The 25,291-nt window shown below is 42.1% G+C and overlaps 1 protein-coding gene across 5 annotated transcripts in view; it reads left to right on the forward strand.

Annotated features, from left to right (window-relative positions):
* Nucleotides 1–25,291, forward strand: part of spega (striated muscle enriched protein kinase a) — a 49,075-nt gene that overhangs the window by 3,872 nt on the left and 19,912 nt on the right. Inside the window, exons 1-9 of one of the 5 annotated variants that reach the window (XM_071464709.1) lie at nt 12,347–12,929; nt 14,992–15,034; nt 15,964–15,993; nt 17,020–17,118; nt 20,066–20,216; nt 21,434–22,324; nt 22,526–22,971; nt 23,631–23,777; nt 24,036–24,218. In XM_071464709.1, the coding sequence (XP_071320810.1) occupies nt 12,897–12,929; nt 14,992–15,034; nt 15,964–15,993; nt 17,020–17,118; nt 20,066–20,216; nt 21,434–22,324; nt 22,526–22,971; nt 23,631–23,777; nt 24,036–24,218 (2,023 nt within the window). In that variant the 5' untranslated portion in view covers nt 12,347–12,896. Of the gene's footprint in view, nt 1–531; nt 991–2,176; nt 2,732–12,346; nt 12,930–14,991; nt 15,035–15,958; nt 15,994–17,019; nt 17,119–20,065; nt 20,217–21,433; nt 22,325–22,525; nt 22,972–23,630; nt 23,778–24,035; nt 24,219–25,291 lie in introns of those variants that run through there. The other 4 variants (XM_071464711.1, XM_071464708.1, XM_071464710.1 and 1 more) reach the window with 4 other exon arrangements.

Below are 25,291 nucleotides of genomic sequence, written 5' to 3' on the forward strand. Positions count from 1 at the left end.
AAAGCTGTTTCACAAATTGCTGTACCTTTAAATGATCCATAAGTGGCTGAAACCTCAGTCACACAAGGTAAAAATGAAGAAATTATTATTTTTTTGGTTACAGAAAATCACCCATGAAACTCAGCCTTCAATAACAAAACCTTAACAGGGATTCATACAGAAATAAGGGGAAACAATGTATTAAATGTGTATTAGATATGAAATTATTGTGTCTACTGCAATTGCTCCAGCCAGTTATATTGTATTGTGTTGTTATATCACTGCCCTACAGTTGTATGAATCACTAAGTCCTGTCTTTATTCTTAGACTTTCTTTTTATAGCAGCTCCAACTGTCACACGCATGCTGTCTCTGCCTGTCTCACATAAACACACACACACACACACACACACACACACACACACTCATTTTAGTTGATAACATTATCTCGAAGGCTTTGAGTGTGGGAGCTTTGGTGTGTGTGTGTGTCTGTGTGTGTAGGTCATACATGGCAGCTCGAGAAATGTGACCTATCTGTGGTGGTGCAGCTGTCGCCTGCAACCTGAGGGACTTGGGGGTGAAGCAGTGAGACAAGGAGAGACTGGAGAGAGAGAGGAGACCTATTATATGAGCTGATTTGAGTACTTAAGAGCCTCAAAAGGTTACAAGTGTGTTTTTTTTTAAAAAGTACCCAAAGGTAGTTACTGAAAACACACTAGACCAGAAGGTCTGAGTGGTTTGACATTTAAGGAAAAGGATCTCTGACTCTCTGTCTCACCACTCTTCAGCAGGGTTAAAGCTGTTGAAAGGGACCATGGCAGTGGCTGCTAATGCTACATGATCCAGGGTGGACTTACACCTACAGCCCATGCTCACTAAAGGACACACAGAGACACAGGCTTTAGCAAATGATTTGAGATGAAATATTTTGCTCCATGGATCTTGTTACCTTAACTTGGACTTTGCGGGGATGTCCAAAGGGATTCCTTTCGGCTTTAATGGCAAAAGTGAGGTAAGGTGCATTTCTTTCTATTATCGGGTTAAGTCTATTTTAGGCAACTCTTTGGATCAGCATATTAGTGGAATGTCATGAATTAGCATAGGAAGCAAATCCAAATACTGACGTATTCTTTGGTCAGTAATTGTGGCCATTTGATAGTGATTACATTTTGTTTCTAAATATGACTTGAAATGAAGAATTAAAATGGCAGGAAGTCCTAAAAACTAAACAACCAAACAGGCCGATTGTCATCACATTCTAAACCTGATCTGGCACCACCATCAGTAAACCAGGACACAAGAGTAGCGCCTTTTAGGTTCAACCAGTAATAACCACTTGCTTACTATTAGGGAAAGGTTCCCAATGTTAAATAGGGGAAGCAAATCCTAGCTTTTGGTCCTTCCTCGGGCCTTCCTACCAACCTGCGTCTTAAGACTATTATAACATTACATACTTTAAAACCACCCTGGCTATTGTTTTCGGTGTAAAACAGTAGCTTCTTGACATACATCATAGTAGGTGGAAGTGTCAGGGCAGGACTTCTTTGCTCCTTGGATTGTCACATCTTGGCTATGGTAGCTGGCCTGCTTCATCTGCCTGTATGCCATGTTAGGTGTGTACTACTGGTATCAAAGTGACAGATACAGCCAGTGTATAAGACAATGATTAGGTCATACCTTGCTTTGCTAAAGAGTACTCCAGGGATTTAGTACCTTTCATCGGTTTTGGGGGAGGAACTGCCAAAAGAGGCAGTGATGTCTTCCCAAAATGCAACTTGATAGTGTCTTTAGCTCAGCTGCCCCAAACTCAGGTACGATACATGCCAAGGCACTGTTACTTGAGTAGTTTTCTTAGATTTGACAACACCCCTCAAGTGCAGCAGAACACATTATGCAACCGTTTCACCGGCTGAGCAGCACTTCAGTAGACTTTGACAAAATAGGTAAAATAGATGGAGTACTTCTTACTGCACACCTTGTTTTTTTAAGCAGTGCTGTCATTTTTATGGAAAGGGAGACATTATTCGCATAACTGCAAGAGGTTGCTTGTCATAACAATGTAAATATGGGTTTTTGAACAATGATGTCATTTTTTCCTGATGAACACATTCATTAGGAAACGGTGTCTGTAGTCAAAGTGCAAAATGTCCAAAGATAACTTTGATGTCATTCTGATTGATGTATTCTGATTGTTACAGTCCCCAGTGCAACAGCCCAGGTCGAACAGCCTCTATACTCCCTGTGAGCCCAGAGATATCTGAACCGATGGAGCCTGTCAGAAGAGGCCTTCAATAACTGCAGCTCATCTTGACAACCCAATCAATTACCAGATAAAAAGTGCAGTCCATAAAGAAGTGTGAAAGAAATCAAGATGGCAGAAAGCCCTGGATCCAGTCCAAATCTCGACATCCCTTCCAAGAGGCCCAAAGTCTCCAAGGTCCATGTTGTTCCAGACGCTGGGGCTGCAACGCAAGAACCCACGCCGCCAGTTTTTATCCGTAAACTCCGCAAAGCAGCAGTCGGTACAGGCTGTGATATCCGACTGAGGGTGTCGCTGGCTGGATTTCCAAAACCTTTGCTGACCTGGTATCACAACGATGAGCTCCTTCCTCCATCAGAGGCCCAGGACTCAGGGGGACTGTGGATACGGGACTGTCGCACAAGCGACGCTGGCTTGTATACCTGTGTGGCAACCAATGAGCTGGGAGAGGCAAGCTGCAGTGCTGTCTTGGCCATTATGGACCTTGGTGAAGGTAATGACAAGCAACTGACACTTTCTTTAACAGGAAGTCCTAAGTCATGACGTTGGATTTTTAAGCTTTCATCATATTTCCTTTTAAAAAGGCTGTTGTTTGGAAATAGATTAAGACCGAAATGGGTGTCAGATAGACCAATCGCTTACTTACACTAATCACGCATTTCCTCTTTGCTTTTCTCCACACTTTTGTTTCTAATTAATATTTAATCTCATTATCTCAAGAGCTCACAAAGACAAAACAGTGGTAGATCAAAGGCTGTGTTTTGATCATCGGACAGTAACCCTGTCTTCCATGTACTGCACTGCGAGGTACTTAAAATTAGCTTGTGGATTTAAATGGAGGCTCAGATTTGTTGAAGGGGAGGAGTGTCACCTGTCGTTGCTTTCTATTAGCTGCGCAGCTGAACCTTTTTGGTGTTGTTTGTTGTGTGTAGTGAACTGAGCAAGTTGGGATTTGGTCACCTTGTTTGATGATAACGTTCTTACTCTGGGGATATGTTGGGAAATTCCTGTTAGCCTGGGAAAAGTCGCCTTTAAGACTTTAAAATGGAGACAAATCATTAGACCTCCAACAGCTGTGTACATCAGTCATCACCGATAGCATTGATCTGAAAGCTTGCAGCTACTGTGTATTGTGACACAATGCAAATAACACCATAAAATAATAATAATAATGTGCTAGCCCACTAACCCTGTGATGTTGATTTTATTACCACAGCTCAAAAAGCACAATGACAATAACGTCAACATCACACTGGTTTTTATTCTGTGGTTTAAAGACGTCACTTTGTCGATTGTCCTGCAGGCGAATGAGTGTGGACCATGGTTTTTATTTCCACTTTGGAGACACAGCAGAAGTTGAGCTAGTTTATGCTGAAAATGTTCACATTGACAGAGACCTCTAACAGATTGACACTAAGGAGTTCATGGCATGTGTACAAGTTTATTTCCTCATGAACATTGTGGTTTTGATTTGAATCAATATTATGCAGATTTGTAAGTTATTGTGTGGTACTTGCAGTCTGTTTGCGTGGGTTTCACTTAGGATGAAACTTCCAAGAAAACTTGAACTTTTGCAAAAGTAAACTTTTGGAGGCTCAAACTTCCCAACTGATTAAACAGGATAATGATATATGGACAGTGAGATCAAGATTAAGCTGTAAAGATTATATTTTAAAAAAAGAGCCTTTTTCTGCTGTTGTGTCTCTGTAACGTTTCCAAAATAAGATCACTGTGGTGGGACAGTGTCGCTCAGGGTGGTCGTTCTGTCAGCATAAATTCACACAGCACAGTATGCCAGACATAAATTATCTTTTTGAGCAGTCACATCTTGTTCCATCTCCCACATCATCTTTGTCACGTCTTACTCACTTCTCTCTTACTCTAAGCATATCGTTCGCCCTCTCAGTGTAATACAAATGAAATACTATTTAGTGCGGGTAAACCAAAGTAACTGTGTCCATAGCCGAGGGGCAGTGTGAAAGCACGTGTCTTACATATATGGATTCGCTTTCAGTGTCTTGCTCAGGGACACTTGGTGGATTTGAATAGCTTGTCTATCATTTCCCAGTTTATCTTGTCACCTCTGTCTTGCAGAGATAAGGATTTGTCGGTGTGGCTTCTGTAGCTTTTTTTAAACTCAGCCCTCCTCCATGCCTCAGTTACTAACCCAGAGAAGCATATACTAGAGCCTTGTATGTCACGAATAGCCCTATTTTCATATGTCATTGTTTGCAGTGGAGGCATAAGACTTTAACTAGTTAAATGATAAAACCAGTGACAGTCAAGCGATTTTGTTGCAACCTGGATTTTGGAACAATATCAACGTCACATTTGGCGGTATAAATACTCCTGACCAGTTTGCATCACCCGTTTAAGTAACAGAGTCCTTGGCATAGAATACAGAGCATGGTTTGCAGTGAGATCATTGTATTGCTGCAATTATTTTGATCACGGTCTTGTTGCCTTGGCTTGTGAGGAAAGTTGACAGTTGAGCTTACATGTCACCAGCTCTCACACTATGAGCTGGCACGTATGGTCCAGCTGACATATCACTCGGCACCTCTCTGTCCTCTCACATCAATCCAGCTTTGGTTGCTACTTTTTGACCTCTGTTCTCTATGTATTTCTGTTCTTTGTTTCTTTCTCTTCATCTGTCTCTTCTTTTGTCTCTCTCTGCTAATCTCAGCATGATTGAAGTTAGGATTGTAGAGACAGTACAGATAACATGCATTTCCTTTGGTTCATTTTTATATGTCCTTCTTTGTGGTCCTTATCTGTCTCTTTTATTACTTTCTTTTTCTTTACACTTGGACTTGTATGAGATTTAATGAAGAGATCATTAAACCAGAGAGCAGACCCATTAACATAGCTTTGAAAGGAAAATACGGAAATGATGTGTCTTTTTAATTGTCAGGATTTACACCTCAAAATAACCGCTTATGAAGTAGACTTGTGGCTCGACTTGAACTTGCTTTAACAGACCTGACATGGCCTTTCCTAAAAGACTTAAAAACAACGCTGTCTCTTTGTCTCTTGACAAGCTTTAGCCAGATTCATGTTACTATTTGCATGAATAGCAAATAAAAGCTAAAAGACAGCGAATATCACATTTTCTTTTTCACCACTATATCCTCATTTTTTATCTATTTTCTGGGTCCTAGCTGCCTGACTGTCTCTCTGACCTCTGCTCCCTCTTACGTCTCCACTGCTTTCTCTCTCCTTGTGGTTATTTATGGCCTGGTATGTGTCGTGCCGTCCAGAGGGCTCGTGCTCTAGTGGATGCCGCCGGCCCCCTTCTCCAATTGCACCAGCAGACATCACAGATAATTATAGCATCACCACAGTCAAGACGCAGCGCTGTCACACTCAATCACGGTCAGTGTGATGAAAGAGAGACGAGGAGGGTGTACTAAGGTGGTGGTGGTGGGGGCTGTGACTGCGTATTTGTGTTGGTGTCTGTTAGTGTGTATCAGGGCACGTGTGTGCTGTTAATTTTAATGACTGTTCTGGCTGCTTTTGAGCATCACTCAGTGAGTCAGACAGTCAGTCAGGTCTGTCACCTTATGATATCACACTCAGATCAGACCCACTAGGAACCAGAGTAGTGCTGTGTCACAAGTCCAGACAACTTTATTGATATCAATCTCTGACATATAGCTTTTGATTAAGAGACTGTCAGACATGTGAGGCTGAGCAGTTTGAGCAGCGCGCACGTCACCTGTGGTATTTTAAGATGCGTTTACAGTAGGAGATTATTTTCATATTGTGACGTAGGAGCATGAACCTCCCGGAAATGACTTGCAGTTAGTCATAAGATAACATTTGAAAAGGTCGTTGTTGCACCTTTAACCCTAGGGTCCCTAAGGCTCAGGACACCCTAAGGGCTCACAAGATAAATCTGTGGAGTTTTTACATGAAAAAGTATTTCAGCTTTCAAAAACCTATAACCCTATTAACCTATGATAAAAGTTGTTGTTGAGGATGGATAGACATGGGAAAGAGGGTGAAGATACAGTAGTAGTGGGATGTTGTTGGGTTATGCTGGTGTAGACATTTGTTTTGGAAGTGAAGGATGGAGGAGGTGGGAGGGTTGTGTCACCGAAGGCCATTATAGCATCCACACAGAACTCAAATCCTTCCATACGATTTTCTACAGGTTCCCACAGAGCCTCAGACACTGGAGAACTTCTCCTGGAGCCACTAAAGGCAACAGTCATCACGGACTGAGTTCACATAAAGTTCAGTTCTCTGCTTGCGAACTGACCTTTATGTGAAACCAGTAATAACGGACTAAGTGTTGCCGTTAGCAAACTAACAAGGTGATTTTCTGCACATCGAATCAATCAGATGACAAATCATTACTGTAGGTTGGTCAAGTACAGCACTGAAATCATCCATTCCTCATGAAGACAGCTGTTTAGATGCAGTCATTTGTTAGAGATGTGGCTTTCAGCAGCATCAACCGCCCACTGCGAATGCCAGAGGGTCTGTTACATCACCTGAGAGGCATCTATAAAGTAGAGTGACAGGCCGACGGAGAGGGTCCCACACTACTGTACCAGACGAGCAGCTCCAGTAACACTTGCAGCCAGACTGTGGTCAGATTTTGACATTTGTATTGATGATGATCTGTAATCAGATTCTAATTACGATGAATTCCACACAGGCAAAGCATCAAATACTCTCATGAACTCAGTCACACAGTCTGAACTTTATTTTTAACTCATGCAAGGCCACAGTGTTAATTTCACCTCCAGATCCAAGGTGTATGAGCGCTTAGCTGGCTGAAATAGATCCATCTGTATCTGTCTCATTGTCCCAAATTGTGAGTAGAGTTGTAGCATATCATTAATGTGTACGACAACATGTCTGCCTTGTACTAGAGTTTCAAAACTCCCTTTAGTCCAAGCAGAGTGACCCACAGAGGACAGCAAAGGTCGTTCGGTTTCTCTGTAGCAGTGCGTTTAATCTCCTGCTATAACTGGGGGGGGCAGGCTCTCTGAAAGGGGGTGCAAAGGGAAAGTACAGTACGACTGGAGGGGTTGTACTATGCAGGACTCGAAATAGACTGCTGAAGTTTCCTGTCAAAGTAAGGGAGGACTGGGGGAAGACAGGGAGAGGGCAAGAAAGAGCGACATGGGCTGAGGAAGATAAAGTTTTCAGGTCCAGCAGCCATCTTAAGACGGCACATCGTTGCATGAGCAGTCCCTCATTTCATGCTGCAGAAGAAGCCGTTTTAAAGAAATCATAAGAGAAGATGGAACTGGGAGAAGTAGGCCTGTCAGTGTCATTTTGAGGAGGTTCCCTTGTTTTTAGTGATGTGTCTCGATGGAAAAGACTTGAGGAGGCTCTGAAGTTCTTCTGCGCAGAAGTTTCCATCTAGTCGTTTATTTAAAGGAACATACGAAGGAAAGACGAAAGCAATGTTGCGGAAGGAGCTGCTCGATGCACGGAAAGCTTTGAGGAGTGCTCGGGAAGGTGTGAGTGGGCCGCGGAGCAAGAAGCAGAGAGGTGAGTGGGAGCTGGTATCAAGACAAAATATATTCCATGATAGCATAAAATGGTTTGTTGGGGATCCTTTTAATACTGTAGGGAATCATACAATGCATACTCAACCAAGTGGAACAGCTGAAATGGAAATGAAAACAAGGTTATACACTTGAGGCTGCTCCTGTTGCTGCTTAATTAGATTTAGTTTGTCTCTCTTGTATGCCCTCAGATTAGGCTTTTTACTGCAGGCTTTACTTTAAGGTACAGCAGTCCTGTTGGCGAAGCCTGTAAATACTCATGTTGTTTCTGTGTAAGTTTCAAATGGATCATATTTTAAGATCCTAAAAGAAAATGGTAATGGTAATTATGTCACTGCCCCATCTTTTTACTCAATAGCTAGCCTGGAAGCAGCATGTGAATATGTGCTTTTCCAACAGTAATGTCAAGTCTTGTCCTTCCAGTCCTCATATAATTATGAAACTATTTACAGAAATTGTCTTAAAGGCCCAAACCATTATCCAAATGGAAAGAAAAGGGTCATCCTACCCTTTAAGTCCAAAAAACTCTTTAATTATAAACACAAAAACTACAAAATACCTGAAACTTATGGTGCAAAATGAGACTTTCAAGGATTCACCATAAATGAAAGAACTTTAAAAGTTTTATATTCTGAATGTCATTGTTTTTATGGACAAATGTGCTGTGTCTGCTCTGTCAGTGTGTGTTTCAGACAGCACACAGCATGGCATTCCTGCTCTCACCATTTCTTATCGACCCAGTCCTCTTCTCTGGACTGCCACCAGCTCTCATTGGCATACTGGAGCAGAGATAATCTATAGCTGCTTGATGATTTCACATTCTTGAAATAGTGGATTAAGGATACAGTACAATTAATTAGGCTCTCTACTCTCACAAGGCAGCTGCGGCAATATGTAACGCTCTTTCTCTGGTGTTTGGTCTGGCAAAGGACGTGTTTGTGTTCCATCCCGCTGGTACACAGTCATTCACAGGAACCCTCAGGGATTTGGTCAGGATTAGGTGGTAGGATCAGGTTGCAGTGTGACTGTCAACATTGGCCACTGTCATTTGGGATTTCCAGATCAACTCACCATATGAACTGAATCGACATCCCGCCTCTCACATTTGCCTCTTAGGGGTTTTTGGTGGCAAATAAAGAGGAGTTAGTGAAGTTGTTTTATTTTCTTCCATTGTGCAATGAATGGCTGCCACCTGTGGCTGTGAACTATGTCTGTGCTAAGACCACAAATGTAGCATGCAGGGATCAAATGCATTCACAAAGTTTCTTCACATCTCTCTTTACTTTTTATACAACTTTCACATCGAAAGCACACATTTAACACAGGTTCTGCTGGAAATGAGTGCAGATACCACCTGAGAGTGTTTTGTAGGTATGATCCAGGTGATAGTCTATGTCCCTATGTAAATTACAGCCGAAATATAAAGTGGAATGCTGACGGTGGTATATTTTCCTGTGTATCTTTTCCATGAACTCATCATTTCATGGTTGTTTTTTGCTTGTGGAAGTTATTGTTGCAGCTGCCATTTTAGACACTGCCATGTGATTTGGTTGATTGTTTAAAGAGTCGGGAGAACATAGGACGATTGGCGTTTTATTCATGTGCTGCTTTTCCAACTGGAGCCCACTTTTTGCATTTTGTCCCTAATCTTGAAACATGTTCTTTCTTTGCTAACAGTGTATCTCAACAATGGAGAAACACTGAAGAAGTGTGTTATCTTCAGCTTTGGATATCATTAAATATGTCATTGGTGGACATAGGATAGCTCATAATCCAGTGATTTTACAAAGGAAGGATGAAAACCAAAATGGTTTGCCTGCCTCCTGATGACTAGCCTTGGTCTGTACTGAAAAACAGAAGCAGTGTGATCACAGTGGGATGTAGCATCAGCCGAACCTGTTTTCCTTTGCGGAGAGATGATGCCAGACTTGCTGCTGATAAAGCTGTATGCCTGGAGGGCATTCATCAAGGCTGCTCCACAGAAAGCAGCCTCTGTCACAAAATCAATGGGTTTCCGTGAAGTCTGCTTACTCTCTCGTTGTTGTTTTAAGATAATTAAACTATGGGGTGGTCCAAATTGCACTCATCCAAAGTCTTTTTAGTGTTCATTCAGTGTCTATGATTTCTCCATCTGTCTTGAACTTGCAGCAGCTAAATGTTGTATCCCTAATTCATCAGAGATGTTTGGATCATGTCTGATACATGTTGTGGCTCAATGATGGGGATTGGCTTATGTCCGAGTCTGTGTATACTTCAGGTTTAAGCAGCACTAATGACGGTGTGGCCTCCTGAACCATTAGACAGTCCAGATACAGAGCAAGATAAATGACATGCACCACCAGAATCTAATTATCTTTTCTTAATGGCTGATATTGTATGATATCCCAGCCAGAGACTGGTTGAAGCTGAGTCGTTGCGGTTGTTATCGAGCATAAAAATTCAACCTCATGAGAGATCTTTCCAAGCAGCATGAAATGGAAGCTTTGCCACCGTATCTGGCCTCTCAGTGGATGATGGTCGAGGAATCTTGTGTTATGATGGGCTTATTGATCCGGGGGCGTTTGAACTGTTACTTGGGGGTGTATCCCGTATCACGCATAAAGCATTGGTATTGATTGCTGCACTTTCTGCTGGACCGAATGCCTCTCACTGGTGATGGATGGAGGAGGAGGTGCGAGGCGGGCGAGGGTGAGGAGAGGGAGGTTTGTTAAAATAACAATTGCAAACTGCGATCCACTGCATCTAGGTTTGTCTTTAGTGAAAAAAGATGTCTATTTAAATTTAAATCTACTCAGGGATGTCTTATCTGCGGGTGACACTCATCAGATAAATAGAGAAAAACAAAACAGCTAATGACCAGAATCCAAATCCACGTTCACTGAGCAACTCCTGATTCATGGCAGGAGTAAATTTCACTTATTGATTCTGTGTTTACAGGGCCGTAAACAGTCACATGCCTCGATTAACGATGCTAAAAAGCACATTGTTCAGTGAGGCAAGTCGAGGATAGAAGAGCTGTGCTGGTACGTGGATGAGGATTCTGGCTTATTAGTCGGAAAGTGAGATCTGGGTCTGCCTGTAATTATTTTTAGATGCGTTTGATGGAGGAGGTGTGGGGAGCACAGATGTGTCTGACAGAACAATTAACATGTGTCAGAGTACGCATTAGAGCCAGAGAGGGGTTTGAAGGAGGAGGAAGATAGTGGGAAGCAGTTTGCTCAACAAATCAGACATCTGGAGGAGAGTGTTTCATAATATTCCCTTTGTCTGATTTACACAGGCCCCTCTATAGAAATAGATATCAGCATTATATCAATAATAGTTTAGTGAGATGAAGATGAGACAATAGTGGTTGAAGGAGCAAATCCCTCAATTCTGATTAGCTGAAATTTGCCAGATTTGGTCCAAATGAAACAAAGAAATGCTCTCATCAATATTTTTGTCTGAAGAACAGATTAAATGACTTAGAAAGGTGAATTATCAGCTGACTCTGCAGCTTCCCTCAGCTCATTATTTTGATTTTCACTCTCTTGTGAACATAGAACAGATCATTTTCTCAGGAACTGGTTTAGACCAAACCAGTGCTAAAAGGAGAGTGCTTGTAAGCAACTAGTGTCCTTGGTCAGACATTTACCATATCAAATTTTTAATGTGAAAATATGATAATGTTGCACACTCATTACTTTGCTCTTAAACAGCCAAAAAATAATAATTTGAAAGACTCTGGTATTGTTATTGGTGCTGAAATGATTAGTCACTTGGTCATTTGACATTTGCTTTTCCAGGTTTATGTGTGATGGAGGATTTCCTGTTCTTTTCTGCTTTATATCATTATAGATGGCACATATCTGGGTTTCAGATTGTTGATGAGATGAAAAGAAGCATTTTGAGGACATGGCTCTGGGCTTTTGAAAATTGCAATGAGCAATTTGCAGTGTTGTTTCATCATTTAATAGACAAGGCTATGAATCTATAATGAAAATAACTATTATTATTAGGTTGAGCAGTGGCGGCTGCTTGTTGTGTACCTCAGAAACAAGCCAATGCATCATGTTGTAATCCAGTGGGAGAAATATGTTTGCTTTCCCAGTCCAAATAGCCCTTGGCTGCTGAAGGCTGTGGTGGCCTTGACCCTATCACTGGTTAAAGCTTACAGACATGGAATACAGATAAATAATTGATTGTGTTGCTGGGGGCTGCGTTCTTCTGCAGAGAGGAAAACAAAGAAAAGAGGAGAATAGACAGAGAAGGTATCAGAATGGAGTAAGGATTTGTTTTTGTTCATATTCAGGAGGGCTGCACATATTCATATTTTTAAGAAAACAGATATATTTCACCCCTCCTTTTATGTCCAGACATTTCATCCCCTCTGTCCTGTCATCTATGCCTCTTCCTCTGGCTCTCTCTTCCTGTTTCTCCCTGCTTTGCCTCCTCCCCCGTGCATCTTCTCCCCACCATGCTTGTGTCTCGCTCTCCTTTCCTCTCTCCGTCTCTTCTCTTTGTGTATGTCCCTCTCTCTTATTCCTCTCTGTGCCTCTATCTCTCTCTCTCTCTCATCTTTCACTCCTGCTGCTCGGGGGAGAAAAAGTCAACATGCTCTGCTGAAGCCAGTTGTTTTCTTCCTCATTTTTTTTCCACCTCCTCCTCCTCCTCCTCTTATTCTCCACTCTCATCACTGCAATCAAGACCAACACACCCCCTTCTGCTGAGACTTCCAGCCCCCACCTCCTCGTGTTCTGAGTGCGCTCTCGACTGAGGCAGAACAGGCGGGGAGGGGGGTGGGGGGTTGGACAAACCAGCTGAGAATTGCCCCCACTAAAGGCAGCCTCTACGTCAGAGAGGGACGCTGTTCACATCAGCGGATACACGCTCCGACACAAAGACACCTGGCTCCGGTTTATTTGCATCCTCTTTCTTTCTCTCTCTCATTTTCCCCGTCTTGCTGCCAGACTGGAGAATAAACACGCCCACGCACAAGAGGCAGCCGAATCCTCTTTTGAATCTTGATTATTTTTTTATTATCTCTTTTTTGTTAATGCCACACCCTGGGCTTTTTCGGGTTGTAGGGATGTTTTTGTGAGCCCATGCCACAGGTAATCTCACACATTTGACAGGACACGCTTCGTGAACATGAAGAAAATCTGGTCCAAGAAGAGATTTCAGGTGAGTTTGCTTCATTTATGGATAGGAACCTGCATTTAATGATGATGTTATTTTTCTAAATATATGTTATCTTTCATGGGGATTAGTAGGTTTTTACATATTGGGATGTCATGCCACACCCTTTACCTGAAAAGGAGATGCAAATGTGTTCATTTGTAACAGATAACAGTGGTAAAATAAACATTTTAGGAAGTATTTTTAGGGAACATACGAATAACAATTTAACATTCAGCTCTACTGGGAAATGCGATTGGAGCAAATGTACTGATAGATGTGAATCTTGCAGTTGTCCAATATCTGTAGACAAATTGAGAACAAATCAGATCAACCTAACAAAGAAAGTCAGCCTGGGAAAACTCTGGTTGCCAGTATAAGAAGAAGAAGACATTGAAACACTAAAAAGGCGCAGTAATCCACTTTCATGACATCAAACAGTCCAAATTTCTGCTCTATTCCCTCTGTGTCGTTATGCACATTCTGTGGTTTAAAATATGCATCTTGCCTTGGCAGTCATGACAGTTTTGTTGTTTAATAAGTAATTCATGGAACAGGTTCCCCAAAATTCGGAGCATATGAAAAGTGTGTCAGTAGGCTACACTCCGTGGAGACATGAGAATCAGGGCAGCCAGTCACAGCAGCTCTGAAGTGAGCAAAGCGCAGGACAGAGCTGATTTCTAATGGTCGCTTTGCCTCCTCTGAATTCTGCATCAATATCAAACCCTGGAGATGTGTCCTTTTACTTCCAGCAGCAGATTTGTTGGAATCATGCTGGTAGGATTTGGATTATACCCATAGAATTTTTTTTTTTTTTTTTGAAGTATTTGCCAAATTCAGCCTTTTCAAAAGGACGCTGTTCATGGCTGGGTTTTGCTGATATGATTGCCTCGAGGCCATAACAAAGGAGATCACGACAGCGATGGAAGCTTCTAGCGGAGTCTGTCAAACAACAGTTACCACCAGGCAACAGTTAATCAAATTGCCTGACACGAAAAGCATTAACCAATGGGGAGTGCGCAGCAATCGTAGGGGGAAATGAGTGTGAAATGAGTCATTTCGTTTTGCACTTTTGCTCCTTTCTATTCGCTGCAAAGCAGTGAGTCATTCTGAGGAGCTCTCCTTGGTGCTGATTGACAGACTGTCCAAGAAGCAGTTTTACCAACTGCTTTATCAGCAGGGACACTCACTAAAACATGGCCTGTAGGGTTCGTCAGATGTTTTTCATTTTATAGATGTCTGGGAGATAATTCAATATTATTGGCGGTGTAATCTTACCACAATGATACGATCACCTCATGTTACAGTTTTCCAAAAGTTTGTTGTCTAGATTCTTTTTTTTTTTTTTATTTCACAAAAATACCAAACACTGTCCAGTTCCATTTCTCACGTCTGAAGACTTGCTGTTTGTTTGTCTTCTGTGATAGTAAACCAAATCTGTTTGGTGCTTGTCGGTCAGTGCAGACATCTGAAGACGTGTTTTTACCATTTATCCTCACGACCAAATGGATTAAAAGTAAAAGTGGATGGAAGATTGACATTGAGAGAGTTAGGAGAAGACAAGCTGTGATTTCCAACATGAGATAATTTCTCATTCTGTTCAGACACATTTCACTAAACCAAACTGACCCGTGTAAGACACCAGTAGGCAGCAGTGTTACCAAGAGACAAGTTTCACATGGTTTGTGAAACTTGACGCTTGACTTTCCAACTTACATACATTTTTCTTTCGTTATAAATCTAAACTTGAACTCAAAAGTTCATTAAGCAGCTTTTATTGAGCTTTCAATCAGAGTCAATCAGCAGATGGAGAAACCTGAGCAAGACGTTTGAGTTGGGATTGTTTTGTTACACCTGCTGTTCGCAAGATCAGGATAGTAAAGTCTGTAAGATTTAACATCGTACAAATAACATTTTACCATTAGATCATGCTACCAGTACTGAGTTAAGGATGTGACAACAGCGGGACTTCTGGGTAAAAAGGACCTTTGTAGAGTTTTGTGTGAAGGAGAATCTTTTGGCTGAGTTCACTGTTGAATAATGCATTGTACTTTGTATCTTGTTTCAGAGAACTGGGCATTCAACACGGACATTTGGCAGATTTACCCATGGTGTGTTGTCAGTATGAGCTTTACACCAATTCTCTTGTATTCTATTGTCTGTTCTTTTCTTTTCTGTTGAAAATCCAGAGTAAAGTACCTTTATGCTTTTTTTTCCTCAGGCCTTTTCCTTTGTGTTTTATCCTGCAACAGCATGTGCTTCACTTTGATTTATTCCTCTAATAACTCTTTTATATATGAAAGTTGCTGTTGTAGAACATCTATATTGCTTCAATGTATTTATGTTTTTACTGCCTGACTGCTTACAACAAGAGTGGGTTTTATTATTGTACATCCACCCCCACAAAGCAATATTTTAGAAATCATGCTGTTGCCTCTCTGCATAAAATCCTGGAGTGAATAATGTCTGGCCTCAGTGGTTTATGGGATAATATTTGTCAATATTTGATCCAAGCCAAACCAGAGGCGAGCTACACTTGGCTCCAAATCGTATTTACATTCAAATCCAGGCTAAACAGTGAGAAATAAAATATATTCCCTCATAATTACTCTGCTGAATTGATTTCCATCGCCTGTTGTGCAAGCCATTTAACTTCATTCGATACAGACGGGTGGATCTACATACCCACGCCCATGAAACCACACACACACATGCAGCTCGCAGTGTAATGAGTTAACGGTGATTGTTCATGTTACACTGGCTCTCTTATCATTAGGCAGACCTTCTGGAATTATCTAATCAGGATCTGACTTGATGCGAGGCGCGATGAGGTGCAACCTGTTTTGTGGTTGTCGTTCCTCCTCCTTCACGAGCTCTCTAACCAGTAAACATATCTGTCAGCCACCCAGCAGTTTGGCTGGTGATTTTTAGACTCTAATGGGTACGAAGAGGATTGGTCGTGTGGGTGAGAGAGATGGTGGTTTCCATAGTAACGGTGCTCTCCCGTCTGCCCTCTCTTGCTGCCACTATGGAAGCGAAGTTTTCCGCTCCTGCCGAAAGCAAAGCTATGGTAAACCTGCCTGTCTTGATTCATCTTCTGCCTGTTCTTTTTATTTTTTATTTTCTCTCTCTTCCCATCCGTCCCTCGCTGACTTCATCTGTTCACCCTGCTGATGTAATGTGATCTCAGCCACAGAGATGTGGTTTCAGGCGGTTTATTATGACCCTGTCTGTGGCTTCTGCTTCCTTCAGTCCTTTTCCTTTTATTGTGTTTTCTTGTTCTTAATATTAAAGATCAGATTCCATGATATTTTATTGGTCTGCTCTTCCACCTCGCCTTTATATTCATCTCTTCTTCCTGTTTTTGAATGTTACTTGTAAAACCAAGACCATAGTCAAGTGATTGTCATCCCTCTCTTTCTGTTCTCTTGTTATTGTTTAAGTTGCATTTTCCACACCAGAAATATCAGCTTCCACTGATTGAATGTTCATCCCATAATTTTGACCATAGTTCATTTTGTTTTTTTACTAAAATCTTTTTAAAAGAGAAATGTAATTCCTTTTTAATGTTGTTATTTTTGTTCTAAATATTCAGAGCTCTGTTAACACTATTTGAGATTTGCTTGCTTGCTTCTTAAGATGGATGTGAATAATGAGTGAAATGAGTCATTGTTATAGATTTGAAAATCAAGTAAGATAAAAAGAAGAAAAAACAAAAAAGAAGCAAACGATGCTGAGTAGATTCAGCTCACCCTGCTGTTTTGTTACCAAAGTCAAATAAATCCAGACCTGAGGGGAGAGCATTTATACATACCCCTCCCCTCCATGTATCAGCTGTGTATTTTTATAAGTCACAGCTGGCTTCATGTCACGCTCGAGCTTCAACCCATTTATTTCACTCTGGGGGCTCTCTGCGGCTCTTTTCAAGGACCCATCAAAGTCTGCGCTGCTAAGCAAATGTGAAGTGTCATTTTCACCAGGGCTCTGTTGTTGTTGTTTTCAGCCTCCTCTTTTCCTCCTCCACCTCAAACTCTCTGTCCTGAATTTCCACCTTCCAGCTTCACCCATCTGTGTGTTTCGCTTGTCTTTATTTCAGACTCTGAGACCACAGAGGATGAGACCACAGAACCTCAGATGGAAACCAAAGGAGGGCCCGGGAGGCACCAAGACAAGACCGGAGGGAGAGGACCTTCAGGTATTTCATCTGACATCTTGCGGATTTTTCTGAACAGTTTCTGCACGTCTTAGATTATCTCTTCACTTCTGCTTTTTTCTTTTTGAATTTATATATTATTTTAGCTGCAAACACACTGTAGTGTCTGGGAGTTCAGTGTGCACATGTTCCGTTGCTCTGAAACCTTATTTTATGATGTGATAGTCAGTGTGATTTACTGCAGCAACAACATCACTGCCAAAAACACACTTCTACAAAATTATGATTCAGTGCGGATTGATAGATTTAATGGGGGTTGTTATCAGCTTGGTCCAAGACGTGTGTTGGATGAAATCCGATATGGCAGAATGCATTAATCGCTCATGGCGTGATGCAACAGTGTGACACACTGGCCTAGTTTCCAGCAGGGAACCTGTCTCAGGTCTGGATCTCACTCTGTGTCTCCTCGGGGAACGAACAGCCCAGAAAACTGAAGCTGTTTCTGCTAGATATACGAGGCTGAAGCTAATGACAGTGATTATTTTACTATATTGTGTACTTGCCAGTTTAATTTAATTAGGATATAAATGTAGAGCATTAAATTTAATCCGTTGATTCATTGATTAATCAATCAAAAGAAATAGTCAGCATCTATTTTGATAATGAGTCATTTGTGTCTTTTGTTTTCTCCACTGTGATGACTTGCTGCACTTGTATCTGTTTCATATCTTTGTAAACTGAGGATCTTTAGGGTTCAGACTGTTGCCTGGACACAACTTGACAACATCGCCTTGGAAAAACTACTACCCTGTTCAAAATCTCTTCTCAGGCTGCAACAAATTGTTATTGTATAGATGAATCTGTCGACTATTTATGAATCAATCTATTAATAATTTATGCTGTTAAGTGTCAGAAATGACACAAAACAGTTCAACAAGCAGTCCAAAACCCAAATGTATTCAATTTACAACAAGATAAAAGAGTATTCTTTGATAAACAAGTAAAATGATATACAAAGTTGATTAATTTTCCTTTGGTGCTATTATCTTGTCCAGGATGCTCCCATAGATGTTTTTAATCTTACTTAGGCCCTTTCCTGGTTAAATAAAGTTTTTTATTTAACAAAGGGAGGCAAAGAAACAAATGTTGATTCATTCACTCTTGATCTCTTAATGTCTAAAATGCAAATGTAAAAAAGGATTTGACGAGCGGCAGGCATTAGCCAATTACAACCTAATGAGCCTTTTCCTGTTACTGTTGCACAGATGAAAAGAATTCCCATTTCCCAAAGTGGTGTCGGTGCATTGGCGTCGCAGAACCTGCATGCCCTCACCACCCATTCCCAGCCAGGCAACAGGATGTCTGAATATAGATCAGAAATATTGACACCCTTCTCCTCTACCTCAAAGAAATTTTATATTCTTCCCTCGCTCGTACACGGTGTTTGCACTTTCTAAGCTTTCGTGTTGGCGGGCTGACTACACCCTCATCACGTCCCTCTAGACATAAAAAAAATAAAAAATAAAAAGATAGAAAGAGAATATCAGATGAGGGAGGGATGAGGTGATACATCATTTGTTCAAACAGACTCTGGTTCCCTCCACTGCATACAAACGCTAGAATGCCTTGTTAAAGACAAACAAGATGCAATTTCTTCTCAGATGATGTATCTCTGCAGAAGATTCATTTTAGTGTCACTCCAGATGGACCTTGTTTAGATCTCGAGGACATGTATGAGACAAGACTGTCTGTGAAAATTACACTCTCCATTAGCTTCACAGCGCAGCACTAAAAGCCTGATCTGCCTCTTCTGCCTTGGAGTAAAATAAAAGGTGCTGTCCAACCTCGCAGAGGAATGAAGCTCAAGGCCTTGAAGCTTGTAATATTTTCCTCTGCAGCTCTTTGAAAAGATTTCTCCTTTTATTCTTGTTTTTTTTCCACGAGAAACTGATGTAGTTTGGTTTATGATCATTTTGCTGAGTCAGTATCATTTGTGATTGCAGTGTGGGTCTGTCGTTTTACATCCTCGACTCCATCGCTGTTTCAAGGTTTCCGTAGTGAATGGAAGATGCTGACTGCTCTTTCTTTTCGCTGCCAAAGCATTCCTGTCTCCGTTGCTCATCACTAAAATGTCAATCACTACGTGATTTGCGATGGGGGAGGATCTCTTTAAGTGGTGCACGCTCCACAACGTAGCCCTTACACTTTCTGTTTCATTTCCTGTTTTCAACCAATCAATAGACTCTTTATCCATCTTACCCTTTTTATGCTTAATGAGGTTCCTGCACTCCTCTCTGCATCAGTCAATTCCTACCAACTCAGGATTCTTCAGTAATCTTTCAGTTAATTAATTACTTGTTTTTAAATGCTTGGCTATAATAAGGATTTATATGAATATTGTAATCATTAAAGCAAAATATATGCCTTAATTATTCATAGGTGCTTTATATATTTCATGGTTAGTAAAACATTTTTTTAAAAAGAACTAAAGAAAGTCTAAAAATCGAATTGTATATTATTAACAGAGCACAAAGGTTATTAATGTAATATTCCATTCCCAAAAGATTTGATACTAAACAAAAAATGTTTTTTTAAGGTCCCATATTGTATAAAGTGAGATGTCCATGTCGTTTTTGAATGTAAATCAGGTCTAGGTTCTATATTAATACTGTGAAAGTGTCAAAGTGCTCAGTCCACAGAGAAATGCACACAGCCTGTATTCAGAAACTGAGCCTTAAAACGAGCCGTCAGGACTTCTGGAACTTTGTGATGTCACAACAAAGCAATCACCACTCTCAGCCATCCACCATCCAACCTTCCAGGATGTAGTTTCTCTGAGTGTTTACCTGAAATCTGCTACCTAAAACCAACCTAATCCTGTACATTTGAAGCAGCCCTATTGACAGTTCAAAGGACTTTGTGCTGTTTCATTCAGGAGACTGTGTGATCACTAAACTGTACTCAAAGATCTCTCTCTATCTCTCTCCAGGTGAGGGAGGAAGGCTGATGGACTATAACCCAGATGCTTCGGATCGCAGGGCCACCCTCCCTGGCGCCTATGACCCTGTGGTGGAGCGAGAGCTCCGTACTTTAGGCTCCCGCCCTCCGGGGCCCCACTTGGACCCCACAAACCCAGCCAGGCAAGCTCTCGGCGGGGGTCCCACTGAGGGGGCCCCCCCTGTCCGTCACCTGGGTGTGGAACCACTGATCCGGGCGTCTCACGCTAACCTGGCCCGGCCTGTTCAGGGGTCAGAGGAAAGTGTTTCTGTAGGCAGCGACTACTATGGGAGCATGTTCAGCCTCTACAGAGGGAGAACATTTTCTATGCCGTTATAGCACATGGCTTTTTAATTTTAGGTTTCCACCAAACACAAGGACTGGCCACTACCCCCAAATTGCAAAGAAAACTGACACATAAGACAAGACATTGTATCCTCCATTGACCCAACTCAAAAATATTGGATTATATGTGTTGTGAGTTACAAAAGTTTTTCATTTTTCTATTCTTATTTCATATATTCAATCCTTTTTTCAACCAGTGTTGTTACTTCCCATTTTTATTTTGATGTCACACTTTCCTTTGACTCAGTGTTTTTATTGGAGTGAGTGTGGTTTGATTTCAACCTAACAAGTCTTACAAAATATCATTGCTGATATTTCTTATAGCCATTAGAGAGGACGCAATGGTACAATCTGCAGATACATATTATTCAGCACTTCTGAAAACTGTGATTACTCTTTTTACCCACTGCATGTTTTCCAGAGCAGCCCCTCACTTTTGGATTAACACCATATCTTTATAGGTTTGCTGTGGCATGCATGGGTTGCTGGCTTTGGTCCAAGCTAATATTAGCATGAATATTCTCAGAAATTAATAATCATGTGATTCACACTTTCTTTTCTGGCATGATGTTTTTGAATTTGGAGTTGAAGCAGCGGTACCTTTCCTCGCATTTGGTACAAGTTCATGTTGTAAATCTGCAGTTGTGTTGCTGCAACATGCCTACAATTTCCAGTTGTTGGTATCTTAGAGTTCATTCCACTTCACCACAGTTGGATAAGTTTGTGAGACATTATTCAGATATCATATATGTGGGGAAACATTATTTGTGTTATTTTTTTATTCCTCTCTGCCATCATTTCGTTTTACTCTGTCTATTGTGTTGTTCTCTTACAATGAGACACAAAAGAGCACAGACGATACACAAGGAACTCATTGGTAAATATCAAAACGTAACAAGACAAAATGACACAAAGGGACAAACATCAGCTTTTTATGACTCCTCCAACATCTATGGCAACTGCACCAGAGCTCTAACTTCACACCTCCATTTCCCCTCAATCCTCACCCCTCCAGGACTCAAACTGCTGATGAATCACAGGGGCTCTCCTCCCGTGTCCCCCTGTCTTCTCCCCAGCCACCTCCCACTACACACAAAAACAACATCACTACCCCAAACCACGACCTGGACAAAACCAAACCTTCAGATCCCTGCTCTTCTAAAGCAGACCAGTCATCTAGTGTTAACAGTGTTACTATGACACCCAAACTGGCTCGTGCAGGGCCCAGGATCTTTGACAAGGTCCGTGCATTTGAGGAGCGAAGGGCAAGCGTGGATCTGCCAGGAGGAGCCGGATCGGTTTCAGGATTTGGACGGGCAGCTTCCTTCGACTCAGATGACAGTGGAAAGAAGACAGGAGGCCCCAACAAAGAGGAGGGCCGAATCCTGCAGGGCGCAGCCCAGAAGCGAGCAGTGTTCAAGCAACGGGCCTCCTCTCTAGAGGACAAGACGAGCTACTCCCAGAGGGTCCAGAGCTACCAGAGCAAGTTCGCAGAAGAGCTCCAGAGGATCAAGAAACTTGTGGGGAAACCGAGCTTGAAGAAGGCATATTCCACTGAGCAGCTGTCACAGAAAGAGAGGCTGACCACCGGAAAACTAGAGCCCATTCCTCCCCAAGTGGTTAAAAAGCTGGAGGCGAGGGAGCGAGCCCTGGAGGAAAGAAAAGTTGGAGAGAGGGAAGGGGACAGCAGAGTGCAGATTTCTCCCCAGCCCCAAGGCAAAAGTCTGGGAAATCAAAGCAACAACCCTGAAAAGAATAAAATGACACAGCCAGATTCACAGGGGAAAGCAGTGGACAGCTCATCACGGGGAAGCACAGGGAAAATCTCTGTTACCATGGAGACGGCACCAGTTCACCAGTTACCAGGGCAACCATTGCCAACAGCCACAGGGACAAGCCTTACCAGGTTTGGAGATGATCTTGATCATGGTTTGTCTGTTTTTAAATATTAAATGTATCTGCTTTTTGTGTGTTTTCTTTGTAAGTTTAGTAATTTCCTCAAAAAATTGGAAACAGAATAGAAATTCATGAACATGACTTTAAATATATAATTTATTCCACACATGTTGTCAGTATTACATAACAGTTCTCTTGTCTTTGCATGCAGGGAAAAACTACAAAGCTCTCCAGCAGCTGACAAAGTTGCCACGTCCCACAAGTCCTCGTCCTCCTCCAGAGACTTGGGGACGAGCTCAAAGAGAGACAGCAAGATGGACAACAAAACAGACCACAGATCATCCAGTCCGAATGGAAAGAGAGCATCCCCAGTCACAGTGAGGGAACCAGGGTCCCAATATCCACCCAAGCCTCCTCGGCTGACCCCGTCACCCACTCCGTCCATCAGCCCTCTCCTGAAAAGGAGGAAGGCAGAGCTGGGGCGGACGTCTCCGGCCTTGAAAGTGAACATCCCCACTATCCTGGTGGAGGATGAACCCATGGAGACAGAGTGTGCTGCAGACAGGAGCAACGAGGAAAGCAAGACCAGGAGGAAAGAGGGGAGAGCGCGCAAGAGCAAGAGAGGCCATTCTGCTCAGCCCCGGTCTCCAGAGGAAGGTAGGACATATTTTATGATGATTGTTGATCAGCGTCTCTGTGAAAGTCTAAATTAACCAAGCAGCAGGCACCACAGATGAATAATGCCTGAAGATTTAGCTGCTGACTCTGAAAAGACTGCACCAAAGTCAAAAACGCCATCATCTCTTCAGATGAAAAAGACCAAATCAGAATTTTCACATTTGTCTTGCCTCTTAGACGCTACAACCATGTCTGTCTGCTGTGAACCTTGTGAACCCAGCATATAAACCAACTTCCTTTAATGTAAAGCAATATTTTGGTTCTGATAGCCGGTGCTAGTTTTTAAAGGGTCATCCGTCAAAAAGTTTGTGAACTACTAACCTAAAATCCAAATAAACTTCTGTAAAGCACAGAGTAGAGGAGCAGGTGGCACCGAACTGGAGCAGCTGCAGATGAACAACAGAGACGGATGACTTGATGACCTGAACAAAAAAATAGAGCATGTGTCTGTTATGTTGGAAAATCAATCAAATACAGTCTTGCTGTTGGGTCCAGACTCAACGACTGAACTCATTTCATGTGAGGACTCGAAAAAAAAAAAGAAACCAGCCCATGACTCATTTTGGAGCCTGACCCATTTACAACACCAGGTAACAGAGCACAGGCAGATCTGCATAAACCTGACCTGTCGTCTGCAGGGGGCTCATCCGATGACTCTTACCTGTCTGCTGATGAGGAGCCAGCTGAGGGCCCGAGGTTTGAGAGGCCTCTTGAGGACACCACGGCACCCAGCGGCTCAGAGGTCACACTGAAGTGTATCATCACCGGGAGCCCAACCCCTACAGGTACAACTGAACACATCCTGCATGATAATTAAAAGGCACTTCTTTTTTTTGTGGATGCAGTTTGTGTATTTCTATGTGGGTACATAAAATTCCGTTTATTTAAATTCTTAAAGAAATCTTGGTTTTCTTCTTTGGAAATATGTCATAACCAAAAACAATGAGCTTTATTCATTACACATCTTTGAAAGGTGGACTGCGCTATATTTATTTTTTCTGTGGGAGGGTTTTATTGGCTGTTTGTCATCTCTGCCTTCTCAGTGACATGGAGGAAGAATAATGTGGAGATACGGAGCGATGCCTTCCATGTGCTGAAGGCTGAGGGGGAGAGGCACAGTCTGTTGATAAAGCAGATGAGGCTGAACAACGCCGGGTCGTACTGCGTCACAGCTGTCAACACAGCGGGCAGAGCGTCCTGCAGTGCCATGCTCTACATCCAGTCAGGTGAGACCAGACCAGAGATGGGAGGCTATCCCAGCACGCAGAGGGAACTGCTGTTAGATCGTGTGTTACAGCGGCACATCTTAAAGCATGTAACACAGATTTAAATGAAGACAAAGGCACTGAGGCACATGAAGATGATGCTCTCCTTGAAATACATGAACATGTTGACTCACACACAAACTCGCTTTAATCCACTGCCAGCCCTCCTCCGCCTGACATTCTGTCTTAATGACTACAAAGGCCTGCTGGAGCTCAGCATCCCGACCGCGGCTCCTCGCAGCGATAGTTGCCATAGCAACCCATTAATTCTTAAAAGCACCAAGTTCCCCCTCGGTGCGGATTCAAAATGCAGACCTGCCCCCGTCACACAAAGGTCCCCGGAGTCTAAAAGGTGGCCGTGGCATTCATGATCAGGAGGAAACAAAACAAATATTCCTTCTGGAAAAAGGTTTATGTTACAAATGCGCCTGAAGTTGATGTGTGTTTATATTGTGTGGTGTGTGTGAAAAGTTTGTACCTCTCCCAGAGTGTTGATTCAGCTCGTGTAAATGCAACCTGTTCTTCCCCAGTTTTGTCAACAAATGTGAGCGTACACTCTGGTACTGTCTCACCAGCAGCGCGGGGCCTGTGTTGCCATATTAGGCCTGTGGAGTCTAAGGAGTATTTTTAGCCGCCCTCTTGTTCTCTCTGGTAATTGCAGTCTGCTTTATGCCCCTTTGAGAGATTACTGCTGCAAGTTTTTTTCTCTTTATCTCTCTACATTTCATGCTTGGAGTTGGAGTTGTCAAAGTGTGGTGGGAGATTATGAGTCATTTTAGCTGGTTTAGCTGGAAACAATACATTTTTGACTGAGCAAGACAAATAGTAGGAGTGGATGATTTATAGACTACAAAGTATGTCAGCTCAATATCAAGAAAGAGATTAATACAGTTTTGTTGTTTTTTTCTTGCAAAAAATATCAACAAAAGTTCATAATTTCCAGATGTTTACTCAGTTCACAACGTCACCATCCTCTGTGGTGAATAATCATCACCAAAACCTCAATGAATCTGTAACTTTTCAGCTGCTAACTG

The sequence above is a fragment of the Trachinotus anak genome, unplaced genomic scaffold (genome assembly GCF_046630095.1).
Source record: "Trachinotus anak isolate AG129_WGS33_773 ecotype Australia unplaced genomic scaffold, CSIRO_AGI_Tana_v1 ptg000026l, whole genome shotgun sequence".
Lineage (NCBI taxonomy): Eukaryota > Metazoa > Chordata > Actinopteri > Carangiformes > Carangidae > Trachinotus > Trachinotus anak.